This window comes from Nyctibius grandis, chromosome 11 (genome assembly GCF_013368605.1).
Source record: "Nyctibius grandis isolate bNycGra1 chromosome 11, bNycGra1.pri, whole genome shotgun sequence".
In the NCBI taxonomy this organism is placed as follows: domain Eukaryota; kingdom Metazoa; phylum Chordata; class Aves; order Nyctibiiformes; family Nyctibiidae; genus Nyctibius; species Nyctibius grandis.
This window is the reverse complement of record NC_090668.1, coordinates 11,925,542-11,952,389: the sequence shown is the minus strand read 5'-3', so window position 1 is coordinate 11,952,389 and position 26,848 is coordinate 11,925,542. Positions and strand designations below refer to the sequence as shown.

At 39.0% G+C, this 26,848-nt stretch overlaps 1 protein-coding gene across 1 annotated transcript; it reads left to right on the top strand.

Annotated features, from left to right (window-relative positions):
* The first annotated feature begins 253 nt into the window (after positions 1–253).
* AQP9 (aquaporin 9) lies at positions 254–26,813 on the top strand. The gene is made up of 6 exons (XM_068410480.1): positions 254–415; positions 13,149–13,275; positions 16,864–17,001; positions 18,920–19,038; positions 20,683–20,900; positions 25,501–26,813. The coding sequence occupies exons 1-6, from the start codon at positions 314–316 to the stop codon at positions 25,661–25,663; spliced, it is 867 nt and encodes a 288-aa protein (XP_068266581.1). The 5' UTR covers positions 254–313; the 3' UTR covers positions 25,664–26,813.
* Positions 26,814–26,848: the final 35 nt, after the last annotated feature.

The following is a 26,848-nucleotide window of genomic DNA, read 5'->3' as shown; positions in this document are numbered from 1 at the left end:
GGTAATGATTAATCCATTCTGCAAGAAAAAAAAGAAGAGTTCTGATTGTGAATGTACTGGTATTATCTAACCAGTATAAATAGAAGTGTACTCAGAGAAGGCACAGGATGGAAAACTCATGATGAATTGTTAGGGCATGTTGAGTTGGTTCCGTCAATGCCTGCAGTCAGATGATTTCACTGGCTGTACAAGATGAAATATCATATTTCAATGTATAAGTAAAAGTGTCAAAGTTCAGCTGAAGCAGGGACGAATACAGAGCAAATTTTGTGTGTATTTGTAACTAGGGCGCCAGAGCAACAGAGGAGCCAAAATGAGCCGGAAAAGCAAAAGGAGTTTAAAGGAGAAATTTGCCTTGAAGAACAGCTTGGTTAAAGAAGCCCTCTCAGAATTCCTGGGAACTTTTATACTGATAGTAAGTGTCAGCTGCTTTCCTTTCTTCCTACTAATCTAATGTTGGACAGTGCTTGTAAGGGGACGTGTATGCTTTTTCCTGTACTGTACCAGCAGCGTGGTTACTGCCTGACAAACATTGTACAGCCTTGAATGAATTGCTTCTATTTATGGTAAGTTTGTAATTCCTTTCTTCACCTGAAGTAATTATCACTGGCTATTAAAACCAGAGAGATTTATGTATCACAATTGTCTGATAAGCGTTTGATTTCATATAGGAGCAGAATTTCAGTGAAATACCACATTCTGAAAAATCCAGATATGCACAATGAACGTTAATAATACTCTTGCTTTTGTTTTTTAAAAACTCAGCAGTTTATTCTGCTTTCACTTCTATGCACAACTTCCATTTGCTTTAACAAACATACTGTATTGCACATTAAGAGAATTTTAGCTTAGTTATTTTCCTGTGCAATACAGAGATTTAGGTATGTGATTTGTAGTGAATTTATTGGGAGTTTCATTGCCAAACCTTCAGAGATTTTCAAAGTTAACTGTTTTTTTTTGTTTTCTTTTTAACTGTACTACATAAATTATACAGTTGCTTGGTCCTTTAGTACTGCTACAATTTAGGTAAATACCAAAACTCCCCGGCTTTTTTTTGTGTTTTTTTGGTTTTGTTTTTGTTTTTGTTTTGTTTTTTTACTTAATTTCTTGCTCAGTTTTTCTGTGCATTTTGCACTGGGACACAGAGCTGTTTCGTGATTTACCAGGGTAGAGAGCAGGCTCAGCAGCAGAGCTGGAAGTCAAGCAGCTAGAGTATTTATGCCAAACTCTTTCTTCCTCCTTTTAGTCTGAACAAGACAGTCTTGCTTATTGCTAAATATTTCATCATAGTGAAAGGACAGAAAAAAATAAGTGGGCATAGTACTGACATAGCATATTTTATAACTATATTAGCTAAATTTCAAGTAAGCCATATGAAAAATTCCAGTAGCTCATAAAATACATGGAAGTAATGGTCTTTACTACACTTCAGCCAACTGAAGTGCACAGGCACTAAAGTAACATTATTCTCAAATTTAATACCATCCATAAGACATTATTACAGTAAGGAGCACATTTAGAAGCAAGGAGGACAAAGCACTTTACAAACATTAATGAATTAAGTGTCACAACACCCTGGTAAGGAGGGGAAATGTCATTATCTTCATTTTATATATTAGCAAACCTGATTACAGCAGACTGGACAGGAAGCCTGTGGCAGAACTCCGAATATAACCCAGATCACCTGACTTCCAGTACTCTGTCCTGCCACAAGACCATCCTCCTCTTTCCATTAATACAATTAAGCAAGTGAAGAAAACGTATTAAAGTGCAGATTAGACCGCAAATGCTATTATTTAATGTCCTGCTGCACAAGACTAGAAGGAAATGCAAACCCAGAGCCCATTTTCTAGTATATTCACCATATGAATATAATAGAAAATGAAGCTACAAAATTGTTGTTGATAATCTGAGTTTCTCAATCCTATCTTACCCTTTCTACCTTGGCTTAAAGCAGAGAAGAGCCTCACACAGATTAAACTGCAGTGTTCTCAGTGGCTGGATACCTTGATTTATGTTTAGACTGCAGAAGTCAGTCACACTACAAAGCATTTATTGTGAAGAAACTGACTTTGCTGCTGCTGTTTGTTGCTATTGCTTTTAGGCTCCGTCAGCTAGTAAGCAGCTTCCCTTTCAGAACAGATAAATATTAAACCCTTAACTTAAACTGGAGCTAATGAAAGGAGCACCCTGGTAAGTCAGAGGGCAGAAATCCTTGAAAAACAGACACCACGTATGCAAAGGAAGCGATAGCTTCCTTCCACCATCCTATTACTATGTCTTAATCCTGTTACAAAGTGAAAGTGAGATGAGAGTTCACAGCCTACAGCACAGTTGATTCAGATCTTTGCTGAAAGCCATTTCACGTCACTGTGATGGGCTTTACAGCCTGTGAGGAGCAGCTACGCGGGGGAGCCAGGCAGGGATGAACCTTTGTATTACCTATAGGCTCTGGCTGGAAGTCAATGCTAACTGACCGTACCTAAATCTGCAACGAACCTAGCACCTCTGGAAGTTAGCCGGGTGAAATTCTGTCTCCTCAAATCACCTATTTCTATTTTTTCTGGAGAACATCACAGACCACATACTATTAAGAGCTCAAACTACTGTCTTTGGTAACTCTCAAGCCTTGCAACATTATTTTCCAAACTAGAAAATGTACGAACTGCAAGATTAATTTCAGGACATGTACAAAGTGAAATCACTCATCAGGCAAAAACCAAGCATTCACCTGGGGCTGCAACGTTGAACCAATTTGAGATAACAAGCCTTGACAAAGTCACGGGGTATACAGGTTGGATAACATCTCTTGGTCATCCCTATTTAATATGCTGTGGTTTGCCTTGCAGCATGGTCTCAGAGCACATAAACTGAATTCTTTTCAGATGAAACTAAAGTGGAATGTGAGCTCCAGAATCACAGCAAATGTGCTGACCATGAATGGATGCTCAGTTCTCCAGTAGATGACTGGAAATACTCCTAAGTAATCCCTCCTGAGATGTCCACAGTCAGGTTCTCTGAACCAGCTGCTTCACAAATGTGGTTCTATTGCATTGCATGACTTGATAATACAGACATAGCCTATGTGAGCCACCCCTCTCTCTATTTATCAAAGCACCTGATTTCAACCTCTTTGAGGGTTCAGTGAGGAACACTAAACTCTAGGAACCTGGAAGTGCCCTGCTGTATAGGTGGATCCAATGGTATACAGAGCAGCTGCCGTTATCACCTGTCTGTGAAGTCCTGCTGGTGATTAGGTTGTTTTACTCTTAGACCTGTTCTGCTGGGGGAACAAGTTATTTCCTTCAGTATCAAGCCTTGAATTATTCCCCAAGGCACAGCACAGCTTCTCTAATTACACTCTGGAACAAGAACTGGGGCAGAAAACCCAAAATGTACAGTCTATAACCAAATGCAAATTGCATGTGGTTTTGGTTACACTTAGCTTTTGGTTACTGACTTGAACTGTATCATATTCGCTTTATAAGGCTCCATCAAGCTGAGAAAAAGAAAATGTTGCACTTTACCTGTTATGTGATTTCTATAAAACAAATGGAGTGATGCAGTTTTAACATAAGTTACACTTGCAGCACAGCCAGTGAGGAGCAGGCATTATGCTGGGTATTTATATTTGCTATCTACATTATAAATAGGTATATTTGCTATATATAATTTACAGATTATTTGTAAACTCCTGCCCATTTCTTGCATTTACCTTGGTGCTGTCACATGGTAAACCCCCAACCTGCAAAGTTTAATTGTGCCATTTGTAATTTACACTAAATATCCACAAAAACCACAATCTACCCATAAAGTTGTCAATAAACTTTTGAAAATGAGACACTTGTATTCCAGGAAATGGACACTGAGTTATGTGGGTTTTACACAGTGTGTTTGGAACCAACTTGTGGGACCAGTCCTTCCAGCCTACATCTATGTAACAGGTCCCTGAGGTGCAGAACACCCACCTGTTTGTACCATGGTGGCTGAGAGGCCAGCACACACACACATTTCCCAGCCTCTAATACAGCCTCAGCCTTCTGTAGCCAGGGCTGTGCCTGAGGCCTCCTTTGAGAAAGAGCTCTCTGGAGAGCTTTTTATTCTCCAACATGTCTCCTGGTTCAGTACATTTCCTCTTGGGGCTCCTGTGGTTTGCTCTGAGGGACATCATCTGGGTGCCAGCACAAAAGAGTCCAGAAGCCATGCTGCATCAGATAGACGGTTTACGTGACCTTTCGATGAGTCTGGAACTCACCTATCCAACAGCCTCTCTGCTTTTAGTCATGCTACTCTCCATATTTACCCTTCGGAACTTGGCTGCATTGCTCTCAAACAAAATGGGATTTACTCTGGCTTACGCCATTAAGTATCTCTGAATTGGAACAGTTCCGAAAAGAGAAGCCAAATGGGCCATGTGGCTTCCTTTACCGGCTACTGCTCACTTTCACTCTCAAGAGCATCTCACTAAACACAGTTTCCCAGGAAGGAGCTGCACAGGATCCAGTATCTCCTAAGCCCAGAGCAGTGTACGCTTCCTTGCTGAAACAGAACACAGGCTTCCATTTAGCGTATAAAGATGACTGGGTAGTATATATATTCCTATCCCAAAGCTTAGTCTCCAGCTGGAGGTGGGGAGCCTCTTGCAGAACTCTCACTGAAGCAAAGGTTTGTGTGTGCATAGAGAACGCAGTGCATGAGCATGAATTGAATGTGTGACACTCCATGCTGCAAATAGTCCAACTAATGAGAAGGAAGGCTATTTATCTTTTGCTCATCAAAAGCTTTTTGTCTTGTTTTCATATTCTGACCACTACATTATGTAAGTTATCACTGCTGCTTTGTTGGGGAGTTTAGTTTTGCCTGAAAAATCTTTCAGTATGACATTTCATGGATTTGCTCAGTCCAGAAGATTAAAATGTAAAGAACTTTTCCATATCTTTCGTTTTGTGGCCATACATTCTAGGGTATGCTAATTGCAATACTGTACAGTAATATACATCCCTTATTCCAAACATGCATTAGAATCCTCATTATGTGATGTTATTACATGAAAGCAAATGTAGCTTTTGATCATTTACTCCTTAAATAAGTGTTTAGTGTTTAATACAAAATTACTACTTAGAAATTTTAAACAAAGATAAATGTGTTCTAATTTTTTGTGAAAGGGAGACCCTTTCTTTGTATAGGATGAAATTGCTTACAGCGAGTTTTGTTTAAGGTACAAAAATAAATAGCAGTAGCTTCTAACAGCTACCTTGTTTGCCATCAGCAAAACTCTTCCTCTTTCTTGCTACTGTATTAAATCAGCATTGCAAACAGAAGTCAAAGTGGTAATGAAGACCCTTAGTTGTGCTGAGGTTAAGGAGGTGTTCTTGCACACTGGTATTATTTCTATAATTTTACTATTATCAAAATCAATTCACATTTTTTTTTTCCTAGACAACACTTCTGTTTCCCTTAAGTCATTCTTTAATTCAGCTAAATAGTTAGCAGTATGAAAGAACTGAAAGGAAGGTTACCTAATAGTTCTTTTACCCCGAAATGTTACAGCAAATAATTCTGACAAGTCACAGGAAATCTTTTGTTTTCAATATAAACTTAATTTTTCCAGTATATGACATTTTAAACTTTCAGGTGACTCAGATGTTCTGTGCTGCATGAAAGTTTTAAATGAGAATTATCTTCATCTCTGCAACATCAGCCCCAACACATAACTCAGCTCTCATTGTTTAACCAAGAGGTTCCCGTAAGTTGAACTTAATTTTCCAAGACCTTTTTCTGTAGATGCATTTTTTTCCAGAAAGTTTGCATCTGTAGGACTGAAGTGTAGACACTCTCCCTGAGCCTCACAGAAGACTTGTATCCTTCCAACATTAAACTGTGATGCAAAACTTGAATTTATGTTTTGCAGAAACAAATTCACAGGCTGTTTTTTCAAAAGTTTCGCCAAATTAAAAAAAAAAAGGTAATAAAATAACTTTTTAAAACTGTCATAAACAGTTGGCAAACAGAATAAAAGATAATAAATGCAGTTCAAGCCATACAGTGAGTTTATATCTTTGTGATCTCAACACTTCAATAAACCATTCTGCCTAAAAGTGAATTCTAGTGAGCTCTCCAATCCATGGTCTGGTTTAAAGGTAAACTTGACTCAGTTCCTCTAACCCATTTCTCAAATGCTTCTTTACTATTAAAAGCATTCAGTGTTTTTCCCCAACAGAAAACAGCTTAGGAAGAGAACATACTGAGGCTTTAATTACTCATAACCATGCACCTCCAACCATGAGAGCACAGCAAAGATCAAGCCCCCCTGTTCCTGCACACAAAGGAAAGAGTAAAGGAAAAAATACATGTACCCTTACACGCCTAAGAGAGGACAGAAAACCTCCTTTCTCAGAAACCGCAATGCCCGCTCCTGCACTCTCTGAATGGTACAATTCCCTGAGCACCGTTACAGAGACTAAACACGTTTTTAGAGTTTAGAAAGATTTTAATCTTTTCAGTTGGTGTAGGAAGCAAAGCAGAGAAGCATATCTCAGCTCAAGAATAAATGAGTAACCTTGGAGGGAAGCAGCACCTGAATAAGCTCTTTTTCTCCTCAAAAAGCTACTAGGTAAGATTTTCTTCCCTTGCCCAGTCTTTTCTTCCTAGCCCCTTTGCAAGGGGCCATGTTTCACTCCTGAAAGTTTGTGTCTGAATATGAAATGTTTCATTTCCTTCCTCTCCTGAATTTCTAAAGCCTAGTAAGAAAATAAAAATAATCTTCATTGAAGAAACTGACTCAAGTCAGTTGTCCTATATAATTCAGGAAAGAAAAGCATTTTAACATTTCAGGATGAAGAGTGCAATATTAATCATAATAAAATATGAGAGAATGCAGACCTTTGCATTCTAAGTGATTTCAAGCTTTTTTTTGTCTCCTATTGCATGGGCAAAAGCAATAATAAAAATTTAAAAGCATCAGTTTATATAACACAGCATCGTTTGCCCCTCAGTATTTTCACTGTATTTTTTCCCACAGATCAATTTGAACCAGATCTTTATAAGTTTTAAGAGCTTTATATACACATTTCACACAAAGCCTTATTAAATTTACATTCATGTCTCCAAGTAGTAATGCTTTCTGTCATTTAAAAAACAGTTTCAAAATGGTAGTCATTTTAAGGCTTATGTCTATACTATTTAATTAACTAAATGATACGTTCTTTTTTCAAACCCTTATTTTATTAGATAGCAAGTCTGAAAAAAATGAAGGGAAATCCATTTGAACCCAAGAGGATATTGGTTGTGTCCCAGGAGACCATTAGGAGAACGGATATACCAATTTTTTATTACTCCAAGTTTGATTAAATCATAATGTACAGAAATGCCCCCTGCCCCCACCAAAATATTTAATTAATGATAAAATAAAAGCCATGTGCTTTTAAAGTATTTTCAAATTACTTGACTGGTAAGCTATGTTTTTATCTCACCTTAAAATTTTTAAGTACTGATTTAACAAAAGATAGCAAATATTAAACATTAAATTAGATGAAGATTGCTCTTTCCTGGAAGAACAGGAGCTTCTTGCAACTTGAAGTCTTGCAGAGCTATGATACAAAAATCGGAAATCTCCAAACCCCCTTGCTTTCTAACTTTCCTCACCGAAGGGGGAGGCTAGATGCGGCTGGGTAAAGAAAACTCAGTAACACTGGAGAGTTATCAAGCAGGCGTTCTTTATCGCAGCACTGGGGATTATCCACCATGAGTGCTCCACCGATTTGGCAGATTTTCAGAGACTATATACCATAAAGTTATACATAGTCACAGGATTTCTGAGAACTCATTTACATAACCATAAGATATGCAAATGTACGCACGCGCAGTCATCTTCCCTGGTGGGCGTCGGGGTGGGGGGGGGGGGGGGGGGGGTGGTGTCTTCAGATGACTGTCTGTAGTCTTCCTTACTGTGTCTTGCGTAAACTCAGTCCTTCGAGGCAGCTGTTGCAACTCCTTTATCTCTAAACGTTCCCGTGCATCCGCCCATCCCAAGGCCCAGCTATCTGAAGTGAGAACATCTCGGAGCTTCCTTATCTTACAGCCATTACTGCTCTCCAAATTGCAAAGGTTTTCCTTTGTTGAGCACTCAGGACAGTTGAGTAATTAAGGTATTTACAATGCCCTCCTTCTTCTTGGGGCCCCAACCGTACACCTAATGCCCTGAATTTTAGTAGATCTAATGTGTCTCTATTTTTTTTGCTGTTAGCATTGCTGTCCCTATTGAAAGAATGCTTAGGCGCCCAGTCTGAATTAAGGCCCTACGTAACACACAAACATAGCAAAAATATGGCTCTGTATGGAAAGAGTTTCTAATCCATTATAAAACACCTTATTATGAAATGCAACAGATTATTTACAAAGCAATTCTGCTTAAGAATTTAAGAGATTGGAAATGAAAGCGAGACCTAAAATACACTACAAATTAAAGACCTTTAGAAGGACACCATCAATTTAGTAATCAGCCTCTTGTCTGAAAAGTTTATTGACTACTTTTATAAGCAACAACTAAACTAACCATATATGGACATATTAACTGGGGGCAGGAAGAACCGTACAAGACTACAGAAAACCACAACCAACCTTCTGTAGTTTTCATGGGCAATTTTGGTCAATGGGTTCCCTACCTGCAGTGAAGGCCAAGTGCAACCACTTCTCCCAAACCCCAAAGGACTCTCTGACTCTTCCTGCCTGTATCTCTGCTTTTAAGTGCCTAAATATGTTGTGCTAAGGCTGGCTGCTTGGAGAAGTCACGGACGTTTCCCTAAGAAGTGAAATACCAGGGCTTGCTTTCATGTCCTCAAGTGTTCCAACAATATCGTTCTGCTTCTGCAGACTCGGAACAGATAACTTTAGAATAGCAGAAGGACACTTACCGCAAGCACACAGCTTGAGCCTAACGCACTGCACTGCCCCTGAGAGCCCGTCCCCTTCACAGCACCGCACAGGAACGTATGCACATGCGGCAGAATTCAGAGCAGTACTGCAGGTCTGTCCCATCTGAAAAAGGGGAGCAGACAAGTTGTGGGCTAGCAGGAAATGCCTGTCTGTGGAACAGTAGGAGAACACAGGTGGGAGTGTGGCGTGGGAAAGGGGCAGGGTTGCTGCCTTCCCCAAACACAGGCATCCTTACAGAAAATTGTGAACTGGTGGAGAGATCCTTGGAGATTCTTCATAATTAGCTGTGCTTAAGTACAGTTCTGTCCTGAAAACTGATTAAAACAGAAATTCTGAACTATTTTTCTAGCATTTCCTGATTGAAAGTGTACAGCTTATAATTAAAATATTTTTTTTTGTAACTGCTGACTGTATTCCTTGTAGCACACTGAATTCTTGTATTTGTGTAGAGCATCATTAGTTATGTGGCCATTGAGGCCACACTCTGCCTGCAGGGACATCTGTGGTACCCCACTGTAGGTATGTAACTGACTACAGCTTGGCAGCTGGTGATGTACAAGATATAACACACGTCATTGTCTCCACACTGCTAAAAAGCAGGAGATTTCGCTGCTTCTTTAATGTTAAGAGTAAGGGTGTATGGCTATGAATGCGCACTACCACTGTTCAATAAGCATTCTGCCTTAAGGTGTTTAGAGCTTTACAGGCCATGTAGAGAAACAGATTTCCTAGAATTCTGGATTCAGGTCTTGCAGGAAAGCATTGAAAAATGCTATTACAAGCATTTGCAAAAATCCTGAAAACAGCACAGATGAAAGCAAAATGATCTTTGGTCTCTCTGGGACAGAGAGAAAGTTCTGCAAGCTTCCAGGGAGTAACAGGACATTATGCTCATTGGAGGCCAGTTGTTTTCCTTTCCTAACATTAGCCTTGTTACCCAAGACAAAGAGAAGGATCTAATGTCTATGAAGCAAGTTTTTTGGCAGAGAATGTGCAGACAGCAATTCCACACCCAAACATGTTATTTATGACAGTAATCTAATTTGTGAACAAAAAGTCAGTACTGAAGCTACTCCAGTAAATTTAAGCAGATCAGGCTATAGACAACTGCTAAAATGAAAACCTGGTAACATAGATAAGACAAGATAAGATACAGAGATCTGGCTATATTCTACTGTAAATTAAACTCCCATTGACTCCATGTGCTTCAATCAATGAGTTTGTGTGGGTGCAGCTGATGGCCGAGTTTGGACTAGAAACTTAGAATATTTAGTTACAAGTTGATGATCTAGTTGCTCTTAACTCAGTCAAGCAAAGATTCACAGTGTATTAAATTGCTGCTCATGTAATTACATAATTAGGTGATAGTTTCCAGTTATGTCAACCTAGCTACAGTAGGTAAGAGAAAATTATTTTCTCTCTTTCTTAAAATGACAGCAGATGAAGAAAATATTACCGTAACATGGTTCAGATTTGCGGTTCAGTTCCCAGTTTCCCCATCCCAGAATGGGCACACACTGACCGTGCCTGTAGTAGTGTTCACTCACTGGACATGAGCAGGCAGTCATTTACCAACATCCACCAAGCAAGAAGCCAGTGCAGCTGTGTTCAAGCTGGCTTGTAAGCCTTGTCTGTGGATTCAGTTTTCTGAGACTGGTTAGCACAAAAATGGAGGGTCTGGAGTTGCATATTTCCCTATGACATGCAAAGCAGAAGCTATTATGCAAGAGCACTACACAGCTATTTCTATACGATTCTTCTCAGTTCTGGTAATCGGGGAACGGAGGCCACAGCCTCTCTCTCTTATTTCCTTCCCTCTTCTTGTGAATTTGTAGTTGATATACACAGATGTGGTTACTGCCCCTTATCCTTTTCTATACCCATTCTCCCCAGCTCCCATTCTCTTTTTTTCATTGTCCTTACTGAAAGGGGTAATCTTTTCAAAAGAATGGCCTTTTCTTTGAATCTGCAAAACGTTGTCGATGCCATTTCAGAGTGCAAGGACATACTTGCCGATCAAACTGCTTGCCTGAATGCAAACTGCACCCCAGTGTACACAGGGCCCCAGACCAGCCTACTGAACTTGCTCCACATCTGAGCCGTATCTTTCACTAAATTTTGCTTCATGCAATTTCTGGAATACTCCCTTCGAGAAGTCTGGAAAATAAAGGCTAGAGCATGCTAATTCCACCTCCTCTAGACTTGTGCCCTAACCTTAAACTTTATAAATTCCAGCATACCCATTCTTTCCATGTTAATTAACCATATAAATACATGACAAGTAGAATTATCTCATATGAAGTTTTTTTTTAAAAATGTAATTTCAGCTGCAAATAATGTATTTTGTTTTATATCTGTATGTACATTCGTGCTTACCATTCGAATTGCTAGGTATATTATACTAATAGCAATGAGAGAGTGCCTAACGTAAGCGTACGTCATCCATTGCACAGCAGTTGACTGCAGCTTGGAATATGTCTTGTAACTTTCAATTATTCAGTCCAATCAACTACTGCTATCTAACACCACCCTAATCTTACATAACCTGACAGCTTTGGCACCAGACGCTGTTTTGTTTGCTTGCACAATTATAACCTCAAGGCAAGAACTGCACCTGAGTATAGGATACAGTCTTGGGGCACTTTTATAACAGAAACTCCGTCTGCATTGAAAAGCTGGTTAAGAGTGTAATTTTATTGAGAGCTTTTCTGTCATATTTTGATATAAGTTAAATCCCTTGGGGAAATAATGGAAACAGAAGTATGATTTTGCCTGTTTAAATTGCCCCTATTCTAGCAGGATTTGCTTGTTAAACCTCAATCACCAAATCTTTTTGGTACAGTCTATTTCTAAGGCAGGAGAGATTTTCCCATTACATTGCAGTTTCTGAATGCAACTGCAAGTATTTATAAAATAACTAAATTTTATGTATTCAAATATGCATAGTTAGGAAGAATATTTGCAGCACAGTCATTGGTGACACATAGAAATGGCAGAACACTAAAGCAAAGCAAGAAGATTAACAAAAGCAACTGCATTGGCTAAGATGGAATGATTTTATAGGAAGAAAAAAATCAGATTCCCATGTGCCTTCAAAGAAGGAATATATATAAAATATATATGCAGTTTAACATCAAAGTAATTAAGGTTGCTCAAGATAAATCTACTCACATCCCAGAAATGGTATGATTCAGATCACTTATACTTGCAGAGAAGCAAAAGATTTCAGACTATAGATATTATTTGATATCTTCCCTAGAGTACTGGGTCCTTATTCAGCAAAGCACTTAGGCATATATTTAAAAAGGAGATTTTTCAAAGACACAAATTGTTTTCTGGCAGAAACGAATCAGCTAGTCTATCTTAAACTAACGGCCTTTCGTACCTTTGAAAATCTTTCCTACCAACTTTAATAGGACCTAAACATATGCTCGAAGCTAAGCAGTTGTGCTCCAAAGCCAGAGCTCCTCTCCTTTTCCCTAGAACATACCCTGCACCCAGTTTTTGCAGGAAGCTAGTTGAGCACAGCAAAGGGAGAATTAACACTTCAGGAGTGTAAGTAACCACTTACTTTTAAATCTGTCTGAACTATGAAGCTACAAACATTATTTGCCTCATTTCACCAGGATTTGTTCCATAACTCTCAGATTTTCACTTCTGTTGCTCTGAATCTTGATTCTTCTTGCATGGCTCAGAATCATTCTACCCGTTCCAACTTTCTATCTCATTTATTGTATCCATTTTAAATAAACTATATTAAGGTCTAACAGTTCATGTTTTGATAGAGCAATATATGATATCAAGGCAGCATAACAGTAACACACGCTCTAATCTCCAGAAAGTTGTCTCATTCCAGAGTTTCAGCATTAAACATTAAAAGCTTTTTGAACTATCTTTCATAACTTTTATAGTAATTTTTTCATTGCTTATAACAACAATCTGGAACTGAAAACTTACCACACAGAATGAATTCCCTCTTCAGTTTCAGATGCAGAGATTTACTGTAGATCCTGCGAGATCTTTTTCAGGCTCCAAGTTCTGATCTGTCTCACATCATTCTACTTGAAAACTGTTTTCTGGGGAGAGAGAGGTCCTTATTAGCAGAAAATTTCAGAACATTTTCAGCTATACCTGGACAGCAGCAGGAGTTGCAAACTAACCAATAACATTTGACAGACACGCTCATGCTTTTACATTTCTCTTTTAAAATATAGGCACTTGGATGTGGGTGTGTGGGACAGGCTGTTCTTAGCCGAGGAGCCCATGGTGGTCCCATGACAGTATCAGTTGGATTTGCAATGGCAGTCACCATAGCAGTGTATGTGTCTGGGGGGGTTTCTGGTAAGTGACTTTTTTTTTTGTCTTATATAGCATTTATTGCCACAGTTTTAAGGCTACCTTATTAGATTATATCATGAAATTAAAGTAAACAATTATGTATGTAGCAATAACAAGCACCATCACAGCAGAGTCTGCATCAGAGTTTCACTAGTAAATCTTGAGTGTTCTTCTTGTTTCATTCTATTCTTTTGATTGACAAATTCTTCCACCAAACTCTGATCTGAACTACAGTGTGCAAACCCTGGCAGACCTCTGGCCTTTATGGAAAGTGGTCTGCACAAACCAGAAATCTGCTTGATCTTGCTTTGGAAAATTCTGTCAATAGAGATGATCCTGGACAGCACAGGCACTGCGTTTAAGGAAATAACCATGAAAAGCTTACAGAATCCAGCAGTCACCAGCTAAAATGGTTGCCAGCTAGGCGGAAGGTAGAATGACCCACTAATGGGTATAATGAGCAGGGTTCACCTCACAGAGTACAATTTATCTCTCCATGTTCTACGACAGGCAGTAGCAAGCCTGCTCCTGTCTGCTTATTTGCAGAAGCAGCAGATCATAGAGAGCAGAAAAAGCAAAAAGATTCGGTACTGTAGATGCATTCCCTGATACGCTGCCAGTGTACTGTCATTGCCCCTTTGTTTCTGCTATAACATTTCCTCAATATGTATTGGTCAGGAATGTCTCTCTTGTCTGTAGCTGGGCTAACTAATCAGTGTTCTACATGTGCCATACTGGATGGTGCTTTGTCTCCTACTTCCACCACTCAGTTTGGCCAAATTAATATCAGGAACATTAGCATAACTGCATTTAACATTTAAATTCTCCCTTTAAAATAGAAAATGATGGGTTGTAATAATACACAGTGTTGTGTATTATAATACACAATACTCCGTGTTGTATGTGGAGTTTATATTGCCCTCTTAAAGCAAATGGTGCCCTTGTACTCCAGTTCTCATAGAGCAATTTCTTAACGTTCATAAAGAGGGTAAAGTCAACCTGGGCAGGCATCTTTAGGTATAACTAGATCATTATAAACAGCTGCTATAGCAGAAATTACTGTGGCCATTTCTCTTCTCTTTTACAAATTCTTTTACATAGACACCATGCATGAGGAGGTTTCTAAGTTCACATTAGAAAGTGCTCAAGGTACTACAAAACAAGCAGTCTTGTTACTGTCATTGAAACAGAGCAGCATGGCTCCTTAATACCAAACAAAGTTAATTCAGCAGTACATTCCTGTTATCCGAACAACTTTAAACTACAGCTCTTGGTTTACATGTAGGCAGGTAAACACCTCTAATGTAATATCATGGGGAAAAAAAAAAACCTGTAAAGACACTAACTTGTCCTACATTTGCATCTTTCCGGGATAGCCATCTCTATTATACAGAAGATTAGGGTTCAATCCAGCAGGCAGAGCAGTTGCAGATGTTGCAGTATTGTGCTTCCTGTGTTTTTCCCATGACAAAGGATCCTGCATGCAGTGCATTTTCTCTGTGAAAGCATAGGAATAGATATTTCAATAGGCTGTGACTATCCAACATCTGATTACTAGTGGACACTTTAGAATATCAGTTCCTATATAGAATTTGTTAGCAAATTCTGTGGCTTTTTGGCCATGAAGTCCCATGTTTAAGTATTGCTAAAATATTTTTCATCAGTTCTTTATGAAATTCTGAATTCATGGTAATGTAAAATACATAGTCTGAACACTTGGTGAATTTGAGCTCTTTTATCTAGGAAAATTCCCCTTTTTGCTATTCCTCCATCTAATTTTCCTCAATGTCTAGATGATTTCCCACCATTTTTTCCAACTTCACATTTCAAACAAGCTCATGACTGATCACTGCAACTACAAAAGAACAGGGAACACACTGTCCGAAGCAGACGACTTTTTTTTTTTCTTTTTAACCAGGAAACTACCAGTGGCACAGGAACCAAGAATCTTTTAGCTCCCCTATGTCAGCATGAGAGCCTTCAACTACACTTTTCCTTTCCAGATGTAATGTTAATCAGACATCTCTAATATCATTGTGACTTGTCCGGGCCATCATAATCACCCTATATTATATACAGGTGGGGAACAATATCAGGTGTTGAAAGAAAGGAAAATTATTCATTCCAGCCAGAGTAAAGAACAAAAGACAAGACAACAACTTATCAAAATTCACATGAAGGGTTGTTCAATAAGGTGCCATCCATCTATTTGCTCTGTGCTGAAGTATTTGAAACACAGTGAGGAATTCAAAATTAATTCAAGACTGGTGCTACTAGGTCAGAGCTTTGGTAATGATACAAAGAAGGTTTTATCCAGCTTGTTATCTGTGTTTGTCAGTTCATTATGTATCAAAGGTGCCTAGATTTCATAAGATAATGATTCACTGACCTGAAGTGCAAGCAAACACAGAAACTGTACATAGAGGCCATTTCTCCATCACTAGCCTTGACAGACCAAGGTCATGCTCTTAGTTATTTTATTAAGACAAAGGCCATTTTTTCTGATAACCATACGGGCTGAAATGAGACTTTACCTGGACGGTAAGCAATGGAACTGCTCTGCCCTTGCAAAACTTGTGGTTTACTGTACTTTTACTGTGGAGTACTGTTTCATCTGTTTATTTGGCAATTGGTACAAAATATTTGTAAAAAATGAAGTTTTCCAAAAGCATTCAACACTTTTTACCCATGTTGATAAAAGATGTTGAGGGAAGTGACTAGCATGTGACATAATAATAATAAATATACTTTAGAAACTAAAGTTGTCAAAGAATTTCAATGTTGCTGAAATCTTTTCCATGTGCGAGTTTAGGTGTAGCTACTCCTAACTACAAAGGAAGGAAGGAAATTCCACAGGAAATAGAACTCTGTTTCAGCACAGCTACTTTATCAGTTTCCTTGTCATGGACCTTTCTGGAGGGTGTAAGAGCTCAGTGAAAAGGTGTGATGAAGAACTATGCACTGCTGTCCCCAGATCCCATCTGGGCACAGCCCACCAGCAGTCAGCATGAAGCTGGACAGCCCTAACATTATTTTATGTTCATGAAAACTGAGTTCCTAAGTAACCCCAGGTTGAAGACAGGGACATAAACATGACTTAAATCCAGGGTACTCCAGATCTGCCTCAAGATATATGATCATGCCAGTAATAGTCCTTAATCTTAATATATGCTTGCTAAACTGAATGTTCTGCTGCCCCAGTCCTCCCTTAAAAATGAAAAGCCAAAGCCCTTGAGAGAATATGTGCAGAATGATGGACTCTCCCATCACAACCAATAGGGCAGATTTAGGCTTTTTCTAGAAAAGTTATCTATAGATTATATACTGCAGGACAGCAGTCTGGTAAATAGCACAGTCTGCAAACATCAAGAGGGAAGCTGGATCTTGGTGGTTACTGGCTTCTTGTTTTCCCCCCACTGATTTTATCCAAATTGTTTCAGTTTAATTGCAGTCAGCATTTAATTGCAAAATAACATCTAGAAAAGCATGTATTAGTCTCGTGCTCGAAAGCGCCCACATTTTTACAAATCCTTCACCTATTCTCATGTATCTGAGTCATCCATATGACTTATTTTGTGATTTATTTTTCAGGTGGTCACATAAACCCAGCCGTTTCATTAGCCATGTGCGTGACTGGAAGATTAAAATGGACCAAATTACCAATTTACATATTAGCACAACTCGTGGGAGCATTTGTTGGAGCAGCAGCTGTCTTTGGGATTTATTATGGTGAGTACACCTTAGACATGCTCACAGGACAAACTAGAGGCCAGGCAGTCTCTAAGGCCCCAATTTTTCAATAAATGCCAAGCAGGCAAAGGACTCTGTTCACACATGGCTAATGGCAGGACTGAAGCTAAAGCCATAAAGAAGAAAGGAAGAAGCATAGAGTTTGAAGGGAAAAAAAGGCTCAAACATTCCAGGTATCCTACAACTTTTCTGAAACTAATACTCCAGGAAATGTTCTGAAATTTAGAAAAATTATTCATGGGAAATCAGATACTCTGAGATCGTGTATTTCTCAGTAAGGATTCAAAACTACTTAATAGCCAGGATATAGGGCTATTCATCTTCCAAGCAAATTAGAAACATTAAAGACCTGATCCAAGTGCCCGTAGGCAAGTATCACCAATGTCGTTCATTGAGGTTACAGGATATGAGATCAAGTCCCTCCTGACTAAACTTCAGACCACCCTAGAGAGGTAGCTCTCCAAGGCAATGAACTCCAGGTAGAGTAATAAAGGGTCACATATTAGGGAGGGGGGGAAGATTACCCCTATCCTTGGGACATGTTTCTTTTACATGGTGTGCCACAAAGGGAAAAAACTTGGTAACAGACTCCCTGACTTGATGAATCCACTCAGTCAGATCAGTTGCTTCAATCACCTACTCCAAAACTCTGCTTCTACTGTCCCAGCCCACCTCCTCCAAAGCCTCTCTCTTATGGGCATTATGTCTGCAGACAGTGCTGGGTCTTTAATTTTCAGCAATACCCCTGATAGAGTGAGGGAATATATATGCTAGGCTGCTGAACATGAGGCCTTTCTAAAGGTGTACAAAGTAAGTCACAGCTAAGAAATTTTCTTTTCCTTATCCTTTTTTTTTCTCCTAATAGTTAAATGCAACAAAATAATCTGACACTGCAAATGAGAGCGCCTGACCTAAGTAAACAACTGAATATTCTTTGCACCCGTGTTGCGGCCTTAAGCAAAGCTAGAAAAAACAGGGGCAAGCACAAATAGACTTGTCTGCTAGCTTCAGTGGAAGCTAACCATCCTCACCATGACTTCCATGGGAGATGGGGAGCTGTTTCTTTACTCACAAGTATCACTTCATCACTGGATCCACTACTGAAACAAAGGCATAGTGTTTGTCATTCATGTCTGTCTATGCAAATTTTTGAGTGCTTCATCTTAGTGTCTTCTTATTTCTAAGATTTCAGGACTTGCCGAGGCAGCAAATTAGATGACACAGAAGTCATATTATACTATTTAAAATATGCTTTAAATATAGTAACTAAATATACATATATTTACAATATACATAAATCTTTACAACATATATAATTACACTAACCTAAGAACTGAAGTTTTGAGGCTAGCCTCTCCCCTCGCATCTTGGATGACTAGCATAGCAGTCAGGTGTAAAGCCCACACAGAGTGAAAAATTTAAACTCCTTTAGAAGAGGAGGTGTCTCGGGAGAGTTCATTCCCAGAAGTCATTGCACAACTGTCAAATGGAATAGCAGTAATTCCTGGTGGCTGGGAATCCACAACGGTACAATCAGGATGCTAGGCATTTTTCGGGGCATCATGCCAAATATAGCACCTCTTACAGAATAATGCAACTGTGTTCAGAATCAGAAAATGCAACCTGGCACTGAGTTTGGAGCAACGAGCAGGGGAAAAAACAGCCCCATTATGAAATCTGTGATACATGAAAACAAGTACTTCAAAGCACAGGAGGAAAGGTGAGACAGGAGGGTATGATTAGTACATCACCTCAAATCCGTTAACTATGCTCCCAGAAAAAAACCAATCTGTTTCCGTTGAGAATGTGAAGTGCACAGACCTATCACGTATATTCTAGTCCTAGAAAACCTAGTGTTTACGGAAAAGTGCAACCAGGTAATGGCTGTTTTCTATAGATGCCTTTATGGAGTATAGCAACGGAAAACTTGAAGTCACAGGACCTAATGCAACAGCACATATCTTTGCAACATATCCAGCTCCGTATCTGTCCCTCATAAATGGATTTGCAGATCAGGTGAGTGCATTTCCTGTCTTGATTCTACAAGTTAAACATACTGAAAACTGTAAAACCAAGCAGTAAAAAAAATATACGGATCTCTAAGGGGTATGATGAATCTCACCGTTTTGGTCATACATCACTTTATACACTAGCAATGAGAATGCAATGCTGTTTGGGGGGGTTACATTTTAGTAGTCTTTTACTAGCAAGATAATTTCAAGTTGTTTCTTCCACATACATCATATTAATTGTGCACTCTACATGTCTTTAATGCAATACATGTAAGAGGTTTTCCTCAGCATAAATCAGTGTTTCTCCATAAACTTTAGCAGAGCTATGTCCATTTACATAAAAAACCAGCCCATTTTGTGGGCCTATTATTCCTTAAGTAATGCTTAAGCAGCCAAATAACACACCTTGAACAACTGAGTTTTCTGCTACCATAAGCCTCCTTTCTAACCTTCTCTTTGCAAATAGATTTGTAATATTTGTTATTTTTCAAATGACTGAATCTGAAAAAAATCTCCACTTTATTTCCAATCTGTAACCTCTAATCCCACTCATCCAATGGTGAAAAATTAAATTTCATATCTTCTGTCTATTTCTAATCAATTTACCTGTCTTCTTCAGGCATACGTGAAATAAACATACCGCCTAAGTAAGCTATGAAAAACTAGGGATTGCTGGAGCACAGGAATTCCTTACAGAAAGGACTTGAAGATTGTGAAATCTGGCTTCAAAAAAATCCAAACTTTGTTTTGAAATTTCTTAAGAAAGACAATTCTGATTTTTGCTTTGGATCAGTCAGACTTTTCCATAAGATCTTTTTGCCCGTGGATATTTTTAAACAAAATTAAAACCAGATGAAATAAAAATAATTTTTAAAACCTTCAAACTTAAACTTCTTTAAATCAGTCTAGAAATCTAATGTTCTGACATCGCTGAAACTTTTGTCTGTTTTCCCTTAATTTAATTATTAGCAAAATTGACATTTACAAAGCATTTGATTTAAGAAGAGCAGCACGTCCATCAAAGTAATTCCAAGAAAATTTCCATCAGCTCAATTAACATATACAATACAGAGTTCACGTTACAGTTATGTGAGCAACCTTAATTCAGGTAATTTCTAATTTTTTAGCTGCTCAGTTTTGACTTTGTAGATTTCACTTTTTTTTCTTACGTTACGCAATACCTGGATAAAGAGGTGCATATTTAGTCTAATTTATCAGTGTAAGCTACAGTCACATAAAACACTTTTATATCACTGTAACTGATGGTATTGGCATAGCAGAACTACCAAAAATCAAGTAAATGGAACTGCTAAATCAATAGGAAAAAATGTGGAAACAAAGCATCAGAGCTCACCCAGGAGATGCCTTTTAAATTTCCTACTCTTTCCACACCAAGTAGTTGCAGATTTTTTTTTCAAGTGTCCTCAGCACATTTCTTGTCTTTTTCTTTCAGCACAGGTATCAAAACTTCTAGTTACTGTGAAGTAGAGAGGCACTGGGTTCCACATTTTGCTACTCTGTATAGTGGGATAAATCTAAATACCAGCTGTAAGCCACCACAATCCACAGAGCTGCCATGGCCTCTTTTTTCATTATTGGAAGGAATCTGCACATACTTATTCAATATTCTTTTCTTTGCATTGGCCAGGTGATGTCAACAGCTGTTCTTCTTCTGGCTATATTTGCTATTTTTGACACCAGAAATAACAGCGTACCAAAGGGCCTGGAGCCAATTGCAGTAGGACTTCTTATAATTGTTCTTACTTGCTCCTTGGGAATGAACAGTGGCTGTGCCATGAACCCGGCCAGGGATCTAGGCCCAAGGCTCTTCACAGCCGTTGCAGGATGGGGGATGGAAGTATTCACGTAAGTATGCCTGGATATGAAGTAAAATGCTCTTGGCTAAAATTGCTTCCTAGGAAAGTAAGATCCTGATTCAACATGGTACCAAGTCATACTTTATATACATATAGGTAATTCTTTGCATACCAGAAGCAGCTATTCATGCACTTTAAGCCAGACATCCTCTAGGAACTGGGCTTTAAAAAGGATTTCCCGCTCCTAGGACAAATCAAACACGCATTATCTCTAATATCAATCATTGTTTCAAGCAGACACTTCCCAAAATATTAGAGATTCTTAGAGGTCACTGAAAATATGAGAGTGCTTTCTTCTATTGCCCTGCAGCTTTCAGAAAAAAAAAGAAATCATGAGAGAGTTAGGTGGGAATATTTATTGTGTGCTGTAAAAAAACCAGACATATCAGATTGATTTAGCCTATTATTACTACTGAGTTATTGCAGAAACATACAACAATCTAAAAGCCTGACTTCCTGCCTGGGAGTGAAGGAGTGAATGAAAGAAAGCTCCCTTTATTTTCCCACATTTCAGAGCACACTCTCAAATCCCTGTGCATGCGTGTGTGCACGCACACACATGCTTTTGGCTGACCAAATGCACAGCTAATTACTTGCACATCAAATCCACAGCTTACACATATCCAGTGTAAGAGGCACTCTGGGATATCTAAGTAAGAGTAATCTGTCATCAGGAGGTAGATCTTCTGGTTTATTTTTGTATAGTTTGTTTTTCCAGTTATTTACAAGTAGGAACCCCCAGAAGTACTGTAGACCACTAGAGAGCTCTGGTTAATAGAGATTTCATTTTAATTATTTTACCAAGTACAAATAATCTGTATTTATTTATTATTACTTCCATCTACACAAATCATGTGCCTTAGTAGAGGAGAGCAGTAGCAAAACTTTTCGCATGCAAAAAAGCTAGGCACGGCATGGAAGAAATGGACACACAGTCACGCCACAGGCCAGCTCCAAAGCTCAGAAGTAACACAGCTCTGGTGAGCTGCTGGTGGGAGGTCAGCTTTCTGGCCCTGTTACCTCCGAACTTTTCCTCCCCAGCAGCTCTTACCACTGTACCATTATACTGTACTTTTTAAAAAAAAAAACAAAACAAAACAGCAGCACACAGAGTGGCATCCCACACCTAGGATTCTCCTCTCTCATGCCTATTTAATTATAAGTAGTTGTTGACTATGATATTAATTATAGCGTCATGTGGTATAATCTGTAATATATTATGAAGTTGGGTATTACATTGCTGAAAAAGTTTGGATGCCTGATTGTACTGTGGTCTAGTCACAGAGTACCTGTGAACTCCCCTCCTCTCTGAAAGTAATGTTTTACTCATTCACATTTAAGAAACCACAAGAAAACTCTACATCTGTACTAATATGGACTCTTCCTTAATTTAGTTTTAGGATTTATAGAGAGAGAGGAAATACATCCCCACTGTAAAGACCATACTAAGAAATTTTAAAATGCCAACATAAAAAATGAGATATGACATCTCTGGTCATTGCCAGAATGACCTTACAACAGTCTCGGGGATGTATAAATTAAGGGAGAAGTCTTCTTCCCCGCCTTCAGTTACAAGGCTACAGCTATAACCAAGTTCAAGGGAACGATACAACAGGAATATGTTCTCATCTATTTACAGCACAGATCCAGGTGGGACTTAGGAAGAACTTGAGCTTTGTTAGGTAGCTGGAAGCTTTGGATCAGTTACAGGCCATGGGAGAAGTCTGAATGGTTGTAGCTGGGATCCTGAACCGCCTGGTGCTCTGCTGGCGTTAGATGCACATGAGGCACATAAGTGACACAGCAACAGTTGACAGCTAAACCTTGGATATCTCCGCTTAACTGGAATTCACAACATTGAGGCACATCCTTAAGCTGTCTAATAAAAGATACCCTGGAGATAACCAGGAGTCTTTCTTAAGCACATCCTCAATATTCTAATAAGCTTAAGAAAAGTTTTGGGTAGTGAAGTTTTGTCTGTAGTGAGAAAACAGCCAGAGCTTTGAGTACAAATACCAGCCTCTGGATTTTGACAAGCGTAATAGAGCACGCAATGGCAATGAGAAAGTGAGAAACAGCTCCACAGGACAGTATTTCGCACCAGCACGTGAAGCTAGACATAGAATACTTCACCCTTGGTTTACTACGGGTTCTTTTGCACCTTTGCTGAGGCGATGGCAGGAGCAATGACGGAGAACTCCCGGCGCGGGGAGGCGGGCAGGGCCCGGCCGCGGCCTGCGCGGTAACGCTGACACCTCGTGGCCGCCCGCCCCGCGGACACGCCGCCCGGACTAAGCTCAGCTGCGGTTTGGAAACCTCTTGTCTGCACAGGGGTTTGGATGGCAAAGCGGCCTCTGAAATAGCTTGCATTCTTCGCAGAGCGTAGAACAGCAGCCAGGCACCTTCCCCACTGCTGAATGCCTGGACTATCCTGGCATTTCTTACAGCAAACGGTGTTATCTCACCATACTGCAGCAGCTGCATAGGTGAGAAACGTATTCGCAAGCCTAAAAGAGGCCAGAGTTCCCAGTCCACGTAGCTTATATGCTGTAGTTTCCTGGAAATTTTTGCAGTTAACCAAAGTGCCACTTGCCAGGCCTGTGCGGGTGCCTCCCTCCCCTTCACCCCTGGCTCCCTCCCGCTCTGCCCAACAGCAAAAACACCTGATGATGACAAAGACATAGCTGGATGTTTTCCTGCTAACTTGGCAGCAAAGCTGTAAACTATGGTAAAGCTAGGGTATAAGGGAACTAAAGTTACGTTGGTGAAGCTATCTGTGCTTATCACAAAGAGTTGTTGCTCCTGTGTCAATGAAGGAGGACTGAGTGTCATGGAAACTTGTAACTCAGCTGTGTCCTGATCTCACTTCAGCTTTGGCATTGCCCTCTATAAAGACTTTACACCCCTTGTCTTAGCAGAGGGTGTCTAAAGCACAGCTCACAGCAGCTGCTGCAGATACAGGCCATGATTTGGAGACGGTCATGCAGGAGCCAGCAAGGCACATGTCAGTTCATGGAACAAGCTGAGAGAGAAACCTGCCAAGAAACACCTTCATTACATGCTCAGGTACACGCACGGGCACACACAGAGGAATACATGCAAGTACTTGATACAGATTTTGTTGTGCTGATTAATTCAATAAAACCTTAGTCCATGCTCGTTCCAGAAATTTAGAGGCTCAACAGACATTCATAATTCAACAACAAACAGATCTATAAACTCAGTAGAACAATATCAGGAGTTATTTTATATCCTCAGAGGAAAATCTAAATAACTCCAAAGGCAAAACATACAAATCAAGGCATTTCTGAACAAAGAATACTATTATCATCAATAGGGCACTGAGATTAGCCCTGTTCTATTCTTGTGTTGCGACTTAACCACAAGTTAACTTCTGCCTACATCTATACAACTGAGTGCTGAATAATTACCCTTACAGTTTAAACATTCCCCTGACAGCTTCCTGTAAAGCTCCTCTCACAGACAAATTTGTCCCTTTGTATTTCTAGGGGGGGAAAGTTACTTCTCCATTTTCAATATGCATGAAATTGAGGTGGCTGGGTTTTCATTGCAGACTTGCATATTCAATTAATAGAGCATGTTATCAAATCAAAACACCTTCATGCACCAGTACAGTTAAAGTCTGTGCTTTGAAACCAATACTCAGTAATTCACTGTCTGAATGTGGTCCTCCAGAAAAGGGAGAGCAATTCTAAAAGCCCAAGTCTCCTGCAAAATTAGTTTGTTATTTATTGCTTTATACCTTTTAATGGTAGACTTGTTTCTTTAAAAATGTTCATAAGTCTACACCTCTAAAATTAAATCCTAGTAATTGTGCAAACAGTAATTGTGTTACTGAACACAGCAATTCTAAGAAAGATTAAGTTTTAGGTGTATAAAACTTCTAAACACTTACTTACCTCTTACTGAAAGACCTTACATTTTAAACACAAAGACACTACATTGTGAAATTTGAATCTTGACCACTCTAGTCAAGTATAATCCACTTTACAGTCACTGTGTTTTATTACATTCCTTAAGGCAAATATACCCAAAATCAAGTATAATCTATTATACTTGTCAAGAGGAACACTGTATATACTATTGCAGGCCTGAACCTGCAAATCTCCATGCAGATGAGATAACCCATTTTTGCGACATACATTTGCATTACTCACTCCTGAAAACCTATTCATGAGCATCTGGCAACAGCATCAGACAAGATTGCTGTGCAATAAATATGTCCCAGTTCATTTCGTTGTAAGTCAATGAAGCCCATTTTCCACAAGGGAGAAATTATGCCCTGCCCCAAAAACAGACATGCAGTAAAGAGGCCTTATTTTCTAAGGTGCAAGTACAGTGCATAGACCAAGAGGGCTGGTGGTTGTTACTTAGCATTTTAATCACATCACAGGACAGACAGGGGTGTCATCCATTTACAGAAATGCGAGACAAAATAGAAAGGTCTACAGTATCATGAGTGTCACGTCACCATATTTGTTCACTGCCAAATATAAGGTAGGGTGTTCACAAGAGTAACGAATAATGGTAATTCTTGTTTGTTTGTTTTTGTTTTTTTTGTCTTACAGTGCTGGAAATAATTGGTGGTGGGTCCCTATAGTTGCACCTATGCTGGGAGGTGTACTTGGAGCAATGATCTATATTGTTTTTATTGAATTTCATCACTCAGATACACAGCCAGGAGAAGAAAATGATGTATATGATAAATATGAACTGACCAATATGGAGTAAGAAGAACTTTCTCTCTCGTTTTGTTGTGTAGTTTTTATGCAAATGATTGTTTGGACCATTTTATAAAACCTGTATGCCTCAAGTAAAAATTCGCATTTCAAAGCGGAAAATCTATATAGAAGACAAGTTCAAAACTGACCTCTTTCCATGAAGCATTGAGCTGATCACATTCAAAACTGGGAACCTGGGCTTGGGAAGGGCAAACTGTTGTTCTTTTCATATTGCTTTCAGATCAAGTTATCTCCTAGATTAAATTGTAGTGAGATGATGCACTGACCTGTTAATTCAACACATACGATCTTAACCATGTTGCCTAATTAACTGAAGATATATGAGATTGTTATGAAACAGCATGCATAGATAATTGGTTCAGTGCTGAATTAACGTGTAAGAGCACCGCTCACTTCTTGTAACCATTATTTAAGAATGGCTTGTCTAAAAATTAAAAACAATACCTGAATTGCCTAAATGTCAATTGAAATAGTTTTAAATAACTTACTAAATTTTTGTGGAGCCAGTAATTGAACAGCAAGGAATCAACTCATCAGTGATGAGGTTTAGTAACTCTGAATACAATCCCAAAATGTAAAAACTGTGTTATAAGATCAACATCTAAAAGACAAAGCTGCACTTCTGCACAGGTTCTTCATAACAATGTTCAGTTATTTTTAAACTATTTACTTGACCTTTATGCTACCCAATATTAAAATCCTAACCTAGAATATTAATCTGAACCTCTTCTGCTGTGCTTTTTGGATAAAATTCATTCCTGTGGAGATGGGCCAGCAACAGAGGCTTATGACGTGCAGAGGTCAGCACAAGGCCTATGTCTGTATAAGCTTTAAAGATGCCTTTGCTGCTGATCTACATGAGGGGATTTCATCTTCTTTGTGGGAGTCATTTCTATTTTGGTAACAGTAATTAAAATTAGAAACTGGTCTCAGACCTAGTCCTAGATCTGCATTCCCCAAGGAAGGCCAACTCCACATCAGAGTTCTGAAGCATGGTTTCTCTGGACATACACCCCTTCCTAAATATCCAGCCTTGAAAAACAAAATTATTTCTGCTTAATCATTGTGAATTGAATGTATCCGATTAAATCAAAGTTCATTTCTGATATGCATACATATATATATTGTTGGTGGAGGTGATCATGAATAAATAGATATCCTGTATTCAGTGATG